Source organism: Pongo abelii, chromosome 18 (genome assembly GCF_028885655.2).
Source record: "Pongo abelii isolate AG06213 chromosome 18, NHGRI_mPonAbe1-v2.0_pri, whole genome shotgun sequence".
Classification (NCBI taxonomy): Eukaryota; Metazoa; Chordata; class Mammalia; order Primates; family Hominidae; genus Pongo; species Pongo abelii.
The window spans coordinates 56912457-56925096 of record NC_072003.2 but is presented as its reverse complement, the minus strand read 5'-3'; the positions used below and the strand labels follow the sequence as shown (position 1 = coordinate 56925096).

The window sequence follows — 12640 nt, the reverse complement described above, 5'->3', positions numbered from 1 at the left end:
GAGATTCCCACACCCAGGGGTGTTCAAGCCCCAGGTGGATACCCACAGGCAGAATCCTACAGTCCTGGGAGCATGAATTCTGAGGTCTTGGGGGCACTGGAGGCCACCTCAGGGGCCTCATTAGAAACACTCTTGGCCCCAGCACTGCCAAATCAGAACCCTAGGTGAGGGCCAGGAATCTGCATTTTTGCACACACCAAAATTTGGGAATAAAGAGCAGGGGCTTTATGAACCAGCTCCTTCACTGACTAGCTGTGTGGCCACGGGTAAATTGCTTAACCTCTCTGAGCCTCCATTTCCTCATCTATAAAATGGGACAACAATAGAAGCTACCTTGGAGAGCTGTTATGAGGAATAAATGACTTAATATATGAAAAGTGCTTGCACAGAACAAGCACACGGCCTGGGGTGTGGCTGCGAGGTGAGAGTGGGGACCCTCACCATCAGCACTGCAAAGTAGGTCAAGTGGTTGCAGAAGCAGGATGTTTGGGTTTCTCTCCTGACGGTCTCACACCCAGCACTGCTCCAATGCCCCGGGCTGCTCACTGAGGAGGGGACAGCACGGGGCTCCAATCAAGTCCAGTCCTCCAGGACCCCACTGTGTCCACCCCCAAAAGCACGACTGTGTCATTCTTCCACCTGGCCTACTCGTAGCCTGCCATCGCTCTCTCTTCAAAGTCCTCCTTTCTCCAGGAAGCCCTCGGTGATTAACCCCACCTCCCCCACCCCCCCAGGACTCTATTTCTCTTCCAGAGACTTGTCCAGCCCAGAGACCCCTGCATACTCACATGTGGGGTCTTCAACCCAGAACACACATTGCAGAGTCACATTCTTCTGTAGGGACAAGAAAGGAGAGTGGTTTCTGTGACAGCCCCCCACCCCGCCAACTTTACGGGCCAGGCAGAGGAAGTCTAGAACACAGTCAAGCCACCACCCGCCCCATTTGGACCTGACTGGCTGGAGCTCTCGATCAGGCAATCGTTTCATTATAAAGGCAAATGAGTCTGGAGGGAGGGAGAGGAAAGGGCCACATGGCCGAGGGGTGCTTGTCCCCTCGATGGCTGGCCCCCACTCACCGGCTGTAGCTGGTGCTGGAAGGTGAGCACCACGGGCTCTGTGAGGTTGGCTACTTTGGTGTTCTGCACCACAATCCCCAAGACCTTCTCACCCAGGACTTGGCTGGCATTCTTGTCCTAGATACATGGGGTTGGAGGAAGAGAGTAGGGAGGCAGATCAGGACTGAGAAGAAGGGCCCAGAAGCCCCTTACCCTCTCTAGATAACCCTCTCCCAGCACATTGCCTTGAGATGCTGCGTCTCCCTCAGGAACCAATTTTGCCCATGTAGTCATTTACACTATAGTAAGAAGAACATTGCTTAGCCCTCTCACAGGGAGATTTGCACATTGCAGTGCAATTTGTAACTTTACAAGGAAAGGCTTTGACTCCCAGAGGAAGGAGCTCATCTGCATGCCTTCTTTCCACCTCTGTCAGAAAAAAACTGCTTCCCCCTGGGAGGCATGAGGGTGAGGACCCCATACCTGGAACAGGGCTTGGCTGCTGAAGTCCACCAGGAGGAGTCTCTTCTCAGCCTCCCCTCTCCGGCCTTTCGTCCTCTGGAAGAGTGTTCGAGGCAGCAGCACCGAGTACTCCAAGATCTCGCTCTGCTCCTCCTGCAGAGGTCCCTTTAGGGCTCAGCCAAATGCGGACCCCCAGATCCGTGCCCCCGACCCCAGCACACACACACACCCATCCGTTCCTGGACACTGCCACTTCTAAGCCCATTTCTTCAGGAAGTCAAGCCTGACTCATGACAGCCCTCCTCATCCCTCCCTTCCTTGCTACCAGCTCTGGCTGGGGAGTCTCGTGGTTAGAATCCAGGACTCCAGGGCAAATAGCCCTGGGAGAACCACATGGTGTTCTGTTGTCTGGGGCTTCAGATGCCAGCTCTGCCTATAGCAGCCAAGTTGCGGGTGGCCATGTGGGCAGTGTGGGTGGTTCCCAGCTAACCAGAGCCACTCAGGGGGCAGTCTCAAGACGGGGGTGTGGCTGGGTGCAGCGGCTCATGCCTGTAATCCCAGCACTTTGAGAGGCCAGGGTGAGAGGACTGCTTGAATCCAGGAGGTCAAGACCAACCTGGACAACATAGCAAGACCTTGTCTTTACAAAAATAAAAAATGTTTTTTGAGACAGAGTCTCGCTCTGTTGCCCAAGCTGTAGTGCAGTGGCATGATCTTGGCTCACAGCAACCTCCACCTCCCGGGTTCAAGTGATTCTCCTGCCTCAGCTTCCCGAGTAGCTGGAATTACAGGCATGTACTACCATGCCCAGCTAATTTTTATATTTTTAGTAGAGACAGGGTTTCACCATGTTGGCCAGGCTGGTCTCGAACTCCTGACCTCAAGTGATCCGCCTGCCTCGGCCTCTCAAAGTGCTGGGATTACAGATGTGAGCCACTGCACATGGCCTTGTAAAGAATTTTTTTAAGCCAGGTGTGGTGGCAAGCCTGTAGTCCCAGCTGCTCACAGGCTGAAGTGGAAGAATCGCTTGAGACCAGGAGTTTGAGGCTGCAGTGAGATACGATTACCCCACTGTACTCCAGCCTGGGTGACAGAGCAAGACCCTGTCTCGAAAAAAAAAACAGGTGGAGTGCATGGACAGGCATTTAGGGGCTGGTCTTCTATTCACACGGGTGGCCCCAGGAGACTGGTATAGGAAGCAGACCCTGCCGCTGTGCCCACGCACGGTCCTCAATCCCACGGTTGAGCTACTGACTTAGGATGGCTATCCTCGGGCCTGGAACCTTCTCGGGAGGCCCCAGGGAGAGGCTGCGGGGGCACTGAGCTTCAGGGAGTGCTCACAGCTCCCACCTCCTGCTGGCCCCGGCCCAGCCCGCATCTGCTTCCTGCCCAGGCCTGCCCCTGACCTCCTGCCGGGAGTGGATGTGCAGGTCCTGGAGGCCGGCTGTGGGCTGGAGCTTCCACACCGTGGCGTTGATCCGGTCCTCCTCGAAGGACACCGTGTCCCCCATGAATCTCACAGAGGTCAGCTTCGACTCCAGGCTCTGCAACTGCCTGGCAGGGAGGAGAAAGCGGTGGTGATGGTGGGGAGGGGGCCGGGCCAGCAGGGAGACCGAGGCAGGAGGAGGACAGACTCAGACAGAGACACAGGGAAGAGGCAGAGGCAGAGAGAGGTGTGCGGTGGGCAGGAGAGAGTGGAGAGCGGACAAAAGAGAAAAGCAGGCAGCTGAGTGTGGGAGAGAAAGAATGAGCTGGGGGTGGGGTCAGACAGAGGAGGCCGGGACCTGGGAGCCACGGGAAAGGAGAGCGATGGGGTGGTGGGGGCTGTCCTGGGACTCAGCACCGTGGCTTCGGGCCCAGCTCCGCCTGTGCCAACCCACTCTGTGGCCTTGGAGCGGCTCTGCCGTCTCTGAGCCTTGGTCTGCTGGGCTGTACCATGGACCACCCGTCCCTTCTTCATGAGGGGGAGGAGGGCTTGGGATGGTGGATGTGATGTTGGTTACTGACTCAGACAGGAGAGAGCTCAGCGTGGGGGGCATGTGTTGACTCCCAGAAGGCGGAAAGAAAAATCAAAGAAGCATTCCAGTCCCAGGGAAGGCCTCGCAGTGGCGCCCACTCCAGGTCCCTGCCCTGCCCAGGTCCAGATCTCTGACGCCTTCCTGCCTCCCCTCACCGCCCCAGGTGCCACACTTACTGGCTGGCGGGGGCAGCCGAGGGCCTCCTTGAGGCCTTCTGGGGATGCTTCAGGAACTGGCTGAGCAGCTGGAGGTCCCTTTTGAGCTCGCACATGTCCACCGAGGCATTGTGAGCAGCTGTGTGGGAAGGACCTGGGGGAGGGGTGGACAGGCCCCCGCCGAGGCTGCCGATTCAGGTCCCAGGACCTTCCCATTCTGCCCCCTGCCACCCTGACATGACTCTGAATGCCTTGATCTTTACTTTACAAAGGGGAAACTGAGGCTTCAAGAAGTGGAGTGGACTCTGCCAAGGCCACTCAAATGAGGCCAACCCGTGGGGGCTGTGTCTTACAGAACCCGCCAGCAACTCCAGCCCCAGCGGGATGGGGTGGGATGTGCCTTGCTCAGCACCCTCAGCAGACGCCTTCGGCTACACGCACGGAGCAGGGAGGGCCCAGCCAGGCCTCCTTAGGAGGGATGTGGGGGGCTTGGTGGTGATTCCTGGGACTCCACACCCACCAGCCTCCCTGACTCCAGGCTCGGGCCCCTCTGCCCAGGTAGCCTGCACCCAAAGGCGGCCGACTAAGGTGTTTCCAGGGATTACCTGGGACTCAGATGACGAAGACAGACAGTGGGGGTTGGAGGGTATACTTTCTGTGCCACTGAGGAAGGCAGGCCCTGGGTAGTCCCATCTTTTGAATGCATAACCCAGAAAGCCTGGGTTTCAGGTGATTTGAAATCCCTGGTCCGTGTTTTTTAAAAACTCTCTACAGGCCAAACAAGACCAGGCTCAGTCTGGTCTTCAGAATGCCAATTTGAAACTAGGACCAACTTTGCCCTAAATCCTCCCAGGTTGTGGGGCAGAATCCCAGCCTGGGGTGTGGGGAACCCCCCACCACTGACTGGCCTGGGCCTGCCTGTTGCACTGAACATAATCATTAGCCTGGTACACTAACACAGTCAAAGTGCTGTGCCCCCCACCCCTGAAAGCCCTGCCTCAAACTTGAGGTGCTGAATGGCAGTGGCCACATGGTACCTGTCACACTCAAGGGGGAAGATGCAGCTTCTGGACCTCAGAGTCAGCCCCACTGCTTTCCTGACCTTTGACCTCTCATGCTCCGCCCCTCACCCCCACCCCACTCCAGTCAGCTGCTGGGTTCAAATCCTGGCTCTCCCATTGGCTAGCTGTGCAGCTTTGGGCGGCCTCTTTGTGCCCCAGTTTCTTCCTCTGTGAAAGGAAATAAACAGTTTACACTGATGCTGAGGAAGAATTCTTCCCGGGGCTCGTGATCTTCAGTCCCTTTCCAGTCTCTGCTCTCTCACCCTGTTCAGACCTCATCTTCCTTCACCAAGACCTTCTCTGCAGCCTCAGGACGGGCCCTTGCCCCTCCATCCTCACCCCCGCCTGCCCACAGAGTAACCATCAAGGGACAGTGGGGCCGAGCACAGTGGTTCATGCCTGTAATCCTAGCGCTTGGATCACACTCCTCCCCTCCTCAGACACCTTCATTGGCTCCCAAGTGCCTGTGAGCAAAGCCCAGGCTTCATGATCTGACATTGCGAGCCCAGTTCACTTTGCGTTTTGCCTTGCCTGCCTCCAGACCACTGCCCAGTTGTTTCCTCTGCCTAGAAGTTGCCTTACTGTGGAAGGAGAAGGTGAAGTTGGCGGCACTGGGCAGGCTGATGTTCTGAGGGCTCCACCAGGAGGTGACAGAAGTGGCGAACAGCAGGGGGCCCTGGGCCAGGCTCTCCTCCCGGTGCTGGAAGCAGAGGAGGCTAGAGGCGTTGTCACTCAGCAAGAAGTCATGCTTGCCATAGAGAAGATGCAATCTCCCAGCATGTCGGTTCCAGTAGAGGCAGAAGTGGTAGAGGCCCCTGGGGTCAGGGAAGGATCGAGAAGCAGGGTGGGCCGCAGGGAAGGGGGCATGGACTGTGAGGGCCTCCTCGGAGTTCTCGATGGAGATGCGCAGGTCTTGCGTGGCTTTGTAGTGGAGGCTGCTCTTGTGTGTCTGGTTCCGCTGGCTGCAGAAGCGAAAGTCTTCCCTGTGGCTCCTGCCGTGGGCACCTGAGGAGGCAGAGGCTGCAGATGGGACCCCGTGGCAGGGGCTGACCAGATGCATGGAAGGGGACAGGACCTAGGCTGAGTACACGTGAACCTGGAGCCTGAGACTCACACACATTCCAGGGTCTACAAAAATGTGTTAGTCTTTCCCACTCAAAACTTATCAGCATCAAACTATAAAAAGAGGAAACTGAAAACGAATAGTAATTTCAAAGGCAAAACATATTTTTAACAGCAATGAAGTATTTAATGAGGCCATGGCTGCCACAGACGGTTGTGCAGGTGGTACACCGCACAAGAATGCTCTGGCTGCAAAGGTGAGTGGGGCCAGTACCCCATCCATGTTCCATACCCTAAGCTGTGCACTGCTGGGCTGCACCTGCCAGAAGGAAGGAGTATCTTTTGCTTTTCTCCAAGGTACCCTCCACTAGCTGAGCTGTACCTGCCTAAAGGAGTTAGCATGTGTGCTGGCAGCCACCCTAGGCACAGGGGCATTTTAACGTAAGTTCCAACAGCCCAGGGCACCCCTGGGAAGACCTGCCTTGGACCAGGAAGAGCAGACTCAGCAGGAACAGCGTCATCTGCAGCAGCGACTGGGCAGTCATTTTCCTCCCACGGAGTCACTCTTGGAAGTTACCACCTGGAAGAGGCCAGGAGTGTTAGCTGGGAGTGTGGACTGTGTGGTGGTTGGGCTTGCCCTGCAGAAGAGGAGCCCAGTGTGGCATGGATGTGGGAGGTGAGGTGGGGAGGCAAGTGTGGAAACAGCCCATGGACCTCCCCAGAGCAGCCAGAAGCTGATCATCAAGAGGCAGTGAGGCCGGGGGCGGTGGCTCATGTCTGTAATCCCAGCACTTTGGGAGGCTGAGAAAGGAGGATCGCTTGAGCACAGGACTTCAGACCAGCCTGGGCAACACAGTGAGACCCTATCTCTACAATAAATAAACAAAATTAGCCAGGCGTGGCAGTGTATGCCTGTGGTCCCAGCTACTAGGCAGGCTGACGTGGAAGGATCACTTGAGCCCAGGAGGTCGAGGCTGCAGTGAGCTATAACTGCACCACTGCACTCCAGCCTGGGTGACAGAGTGAGACCCTGCTTTAAAAAAAAAAAAAAAAAAAGGTGGGGGTGGCTGTCCAGAGTCCAGCTGAGTTCCAGTTTCAGTTCCACCTTTTGCCCGCTGCAGGACCTTGTGTAAGTCACTCAAAATCGGGTAATCATAGTACCTCCGTCCTGAACCCAGAGGGACGGGATTATCTTGTCTAGAATCTGGCGTGAGGGTTCTACCTGGAACCGTCACCACCTTGCCCCTCCAGGCCCGGAGGGAACACAGAAAAAAGGGGGCTCCCAGAGTTCTCCCCAGCTACCTCCCTATCATCATTCCTGAGACCTAGCTCAGAGGACACCTCCTCCAGGAAGCCCTCCTCAACTCCCTCCAGAGTCAGTCCCAGCCTCCTTTGGTTCCCACCACTGGCCAAAGCCCCTCCCCACCCCCACTAGCCTCCTCCAGGTAGTAGGAGACGGTGTATTCCCTCCTCCTTGGTCAGCCAGGGAGCACCTGATCCATCTCTGTGGGCAGGCCCTGGCTGTGGGGATGGACAGTGAAGGAACTAAAGGATCAATGCATCCGCGACGCCCTCTACAGGAGCCAGAAGGGAAGGGCGCTTCCTATCATGACCGCCAGGGGGAGCCAGTACCCAGGGTCCGGAGCATCTGGAACAGCAAAGGGACCACGGTTTCTGCTGGGGACAAGGACTCGGTATTGCCCCACCCTGGCAAGGATGGAGCAAATTTGACCCCCTAAGCTCTCTATTAGCTGAGCGGCTACTATCTGCCAGCCTCTGTGTTGACCCGTCCCACCCCTGCATCTGCATTGATTCTCACTCCAACCCTCTGAAGTGGGCACTGCTGTTGATCCATTGCACAGATGGAGAACCTGAGGCCCATGGGGTTAAATGACTTGCCCAAAAATGCTCCCGAGGCCAGGGGCTTTCCCTGCCTGGTCAGGACTGTAGTGCCTGGCAGGGAACCTGTGGCCCTGGCACTTGTAGAGTTGGCAGAAGGCTTGGCCCTCCCTATGGCCAGCTGGCCCTGTGGCAGAGCTGGATGCTCACAGACACAGACAGAACCTCACCCTGTGTGGCGCGGCAGCTGGCCACAGTGACAGAGGCAGTCATCGGCCACAAGCTGGAGAACACACGTGGAGTCTGAGTTTAGGAGAAACCAAGGAGGACTTTCAGGAAGAGGTGGCTTTTGAACCGAATCATTGAGAGCAGCATTAAAAGGAGGGGTGTCCCAGGCAGGAGCTCAATGTCTCCTTCCTGGGCCAGTCCTCCCTCAAATAAATCTGGATTTATTCTCAATCGAATAAACCCTTCGATTGAGAGCCAATCCCCTGCGTCCCACCATGTGGAATGGAACCCCAATTTCTCAGGCCTTGTCAGTTCAGTCGTAGGTCAAATAGGCTCATCATCTTGCCCTGGTGGCATCACAGGGCCCTTTGAGAAGAAGGATGTGAAAGTGTTTTAGGGAAGGACACCATTTCCCAGGTTGTGATTTGTAAGCATTTTGATTCCTTTTAAAACTGCCTCCTGCCACCTCTGACCAGCGGAAGGAAACCCAACATCCGGGGACAGGGACATGTCCCTTCCAGACCCCTTCTTTCCTTCTGCTTCCTGTCAGTCTCTGTTGCTGTCCCCCTCTGATTGTCAGTCCAAATGCCACTTCCTCCAAGCAGCCCCTCACTGCTACCACCACTCCCTACCTGTAAACTCGAAGCTGACAAATCATTTGGAGAATTTGGATCCAAGGCCCAAAGAGGGCCAGTGACCTCTTGAGGTCACATAGCAAGCAAGGAAGGAACTGGCCAGAATCCATGCAACTCTCTGGCTTACTGACCTTCAAAGTGAGCCTTCACTGTCAGTAGGCATGGCTGAAGGACAAAGCAGAACCACTGTGTCACTTCAGCACTCCTGGATTGGCCCTTGAGAGTAAAGGAGGGGAGTACAGGTAGTGAGCTCCCCATCATTGGAAGGAAACAAGTGAAGTGACAACATGGGGTTCCATGGAAGAAATCCAAACACACAAAAGGGACCAACTGTCCCCGCCACTTCCTGAGTCATCCCCACTCCACCTCAGCTGTTTGAACAGCTACTCCAAGGTGGACAGCTCTGGCTCCATCAACATGCTTGAGGCTTGAGGGGGAGGGGCTGCCTGGCTTCCTTTAACCCATGGGGTAGACTCTAGAGCCAGACTGCCTGGGTTCAAATCCTGACTCCCTCACTAGCTGTGTGTCCTTGGGCTAGTTACTCACCCTCTCTGGGCCTTGCTTTCCTCACTTGTAAAGAAGAATAAAGAAGTCAATCTCACCTCAAAGGTCATTGTGAGAATTAAATGAATTGATACCTGTAAACGGCTTAGAGGCAGGTGCCATGAGTCTCAGCTAAGTATCTCTGTACTTTCTAAACAGCTCATGCCTGCCCCTAACTCAGCTCCCTGGGCCTGTCACAGGCCCCTCCTCCCTGTTTCCCCTTCTTCCGGTACAGCCCCCAGCAGCCAGCTCACCCACCAGAGCACCTTGAGGGGAAATTCTTAGAGCATGAAGCTTCCTTTCCAGGAGAGTGCAATGGAAGTTTAAACCCCACCCAGAAAACTTCCCTCCTCCAGAAGCCCGCTGGGGCAGGAGAGCTGGGCTGGGGACAAGAAAGTTGCCACGCAGATTGGGCAGGGGGACACTGTCACGCTTGTCCGCTTAGCACCCCTCCTTCATCCCTGCCTATGCCACCCCTCCAGGTCTGCCCCACGCACACACACCTGCCACCTGCCCACCCACCCACCCAGGCACAGGGATGTAGCATGAGTCTCCGCACAGACCCCTGGGACCTGACCCATCTCTGCCTCTGGAGCCGCAGAACCCCAGTGCTACAGGGCCTCAGCCATCAGGCGCTCAGTACCAACCACGGCCCCACAGGCAAGGGCCTTGCCTCGGCTCACACAGAGACAGAGGGAGTAGCTGAGCAGGGGGCATTCTAGCAACACCCCCACAATGATAATGTTAGTGGTGACATCCACGTTATCACACCAAACCCTCAGAACCACCCTGTGATATGGGTCTCACTGCTACCATTTTACAGGTGTGAACACTGAGGCTGGGGAAGGCTGTGTGTTCTGAGATCACACGGGCATGGTGCCAAGTCTCCCCCTCCTTGTAGAGCTGGCATTAGTAAAGGCCCCAGAGATGTACATCCTTCCCAACTCCCCGGCTTTAGAATCCTCCCAAAGGGAAGGAGAGGAGAATGGAGAGTAGCACAGAGAATCCAGCCTGGGATAGAGGGTGCTGGGGCTGAGGCCCAGGGAAGCCCCCACCACCCCCAGCTTCCAGAGCAGCCGTCCTTGACCTCAGACCTTCCGTAAACACACACAGGACAGAACAGGCCAGTCCAGTCTGACACAATGGGGGCCACATCATGGGGTTCCCCAAATATCCAGCAGAGTGAAAGATGGCCAGGGTTTGTCTGAGCTGAGACCCCACCCCACCACCAGCCCATCCCCCACCCCACCCCCAGGGCTCCAGCTCCAGACCTGGCTCAGCCCTGCCCCTCTGCACAGTGGGCAGGGGGGACCCACGGCTCACTTTCCTTCAGGGGGCCTGAGTCACTTCCGTGTGGAGCCACGAGTCACCGCTGCCCAGGCCAAGCTCCTGGAAAACCCATTTCCTCGGAGGATGGAGGTGGAAGTTGAGTGGACAGGACCTGGACGTCTCTGGGATTAACCCTTCCCGGGCAGGCGCCTCTCTGCTGTCTCCTGCCGGGAAGACTCACGAACCTGGCCATCCACTGCTTCCTTCTTCCCTTTACACACAGTGGCCACTGCCCGCCCCCGAGCACAGGCATCCCACCCCAAGACCTTTGCCCCTTGCTGTCCCTTTGTCTTGGATAGCACCTAGCCCCGTGACATTCCGCTCATCTTTGAGACGAGCTAAGACAAGTCCTCCCCATGAAGCCTCACCTACCCGTCCATTCCTTGCCAAAATTAACGCATGTTCCTGCTGGCCCACAACCCACCCTCAACACAACACGCCCCCCCATTGCCATAGGCGCTCACATCAGAGGCTCCCAAGCCTGCCGGTGGGTCAGACCTCCCTCTGGGAGTGAGCTGAAATGCAGATTCACAGTCCCGGCCCACAGAGGGTCTGATGGGGTGGGCTTGGGAGCTTGGCTTTAACAAGCATCCCTTTGATGGACACACTGCAGGCTTGGGAACCACGGGCTTATGAAGCAGGGAAAGGCACCAGCAGCCGTGGTTTAGAGATGGTCAGAGAGCGGAGGGACTGGCCCCGCATCCCTCAGCTGCTAGACGGCAGGGCCTGGACTCGGGGCCAGGGCAGCCTGCGTTCCAGCACCATCTCTTCCCTGCCCTATGACGCAGACCCATCAGGCTCCTCTGTGGCTCCCCCAGCATTTAGCGGGGCCCTGGAAGGGGCCTCCTGAAAGACATCAGGAGAAGGGCAGGCATCAGGTTGGGGGTGGTGGGGTGGGAAGGGAGTCAAGGAGGGAGGAACGAGGGAGCCCCGGAGGCAATCTCCAGGTTCCAGCCTAGTCTTGCCCACCTGGAGGCCTTCCCCTCAAATGGGCCCTCACTGGGAGAGGCAGAGGGGAAGGCCCCCCAGCTCAACTTCCACTGCCCCAGCTCCCCTCCCGTCCACAGCTGCTCTCCTGTGGGCTGTGGGCTGCTGGGGCACAACACTGAGCTGCTGAGCCTTTGGAAGCAAGGATTTGGCCCAGCGGGTCGGGGGGCAGGGTGAGGATGAACTCCTGCGAGTTACGCAGGCATGTGGGTGTGCATGGGTGTGTGTGCGTGTGCATGAGTGTGTGATGAGTGTGTGCCCGTGCATGAGTGTGCATGTGTGTGTGTCCGTGCATGAGTGTGTGCGTGTGCATGAGTGTGTAGGAGTGATGCGTGTGTGTGTGTGCCCATGCATGAGTGTGCATGTGTGTGTGCATGGGTGTGTGCCCGTGCATGAGTGTGTGATCAGTGTGTGCCCGTGCATGAGTGTGTGATCAGTGTGTGTGCCCATGCATGAGTGTGCATATGTGCGTGTGCATGGGTGTGTGATCAGTGTGTGTGTGTGTGTGTGTGTGCCCATGCATGAGTGTGCATATATGTGTGTGTGCATGGGTGTGTGTGCCCGTGCATGAGTGTGATATCAGTGTGTGCCTGTGCATGAGTGTGTGCGTGTGCAGGAGTGTGTGAGGAGTGTGTGATGAGTGTGTGCCCATGCATGAATGTGCATATGTGAGTGTGCATGGGTGTGTGCCCGTGCATGAGTGTGTGATCAGTGTGTGCGCCCATGCATAAGTGTCCATGTGGGTGCATGAGTGTGCCTGTGCATGAGTGTGTGATGAGTGTGTGTGCCCGTGCATGAGTGTGCATGTGTGTGTGCATGAGTGTGTGTGCATGAGTGCGTGTGCCCGTGCATACATAGGGATGCATGAGGCCAGGAGGAGAAAGCAAGAGAAGGCTGGGAGCTCCGCAGAGGAACAGACTTCAAAGCTGGGGAGGGGACAGGGAGGGTGGGGCACAGTGCGAAGAGGAGGGCTCTTGCAGGTGTTTCCTCCATGGTGGGTGGAGTGGCGTCTGGGAGGACCCTCCCTCCAACGGTTTCCTAACTTTTTTTATAAAAGTAAATCTTACTTGGAAATAGCATGTACCCAACAGCTCAAAGTAGACACCCCTGTCAGACCCAGGTGGCACTCAGGGCTACGCCCCACTCCCAGCCCAGTCCCCCCAACCCTCAGCCACACCCATGGGTCCTGGGATAACAGCTTGCAAAGGCAGAAGCACTCTCCTCCCCCATTCCCACTCCCCTCCCCTATTCCCACTCCCCAAGTGG

At 56.7% G+C, this 12640-nt stretch overlaps 1 protein-coding gene across 14 annotated transcripts in view; it reads right to left on the bottom strand.

Annotated features, from left to right (window-relative positions):
• ADGRG1 (adhesion G protein-coupled receptor G1) overlaps window positions 1–12640 on the bottom strand; it is a 44400-nt gene that overhangs the window by 7984 nt on the left and 23776 nt on the right. For 6 of the 14 annotated variants that reach the window (NM_001131373.1, XM_054533210.1, NM_001135463.1 and 3 more), the window contains 8 exon segments: window positions 442–545; window positions 789–834; window positions 1077–1193; window positions 1539–1670; window positions 2924–3071; window positions 3712–3844; window positions 5334–5756; window positions 6295–6393. In NM_001131373.1, coding sequence (NP_001124845.1) covers window positions 442–545; window positions 789–834; window positions 1077–1193; window positions 1539–1670; window positions 2924–3071; window positions 3712–3844; window positions 5334–5756; window positions 6295–6358 — 1167 coding nt within the window. In that variant the 5' untranslated portion in view covers window positions 6359–6393. 14 annotated transcript variants of the gene reach the window in all.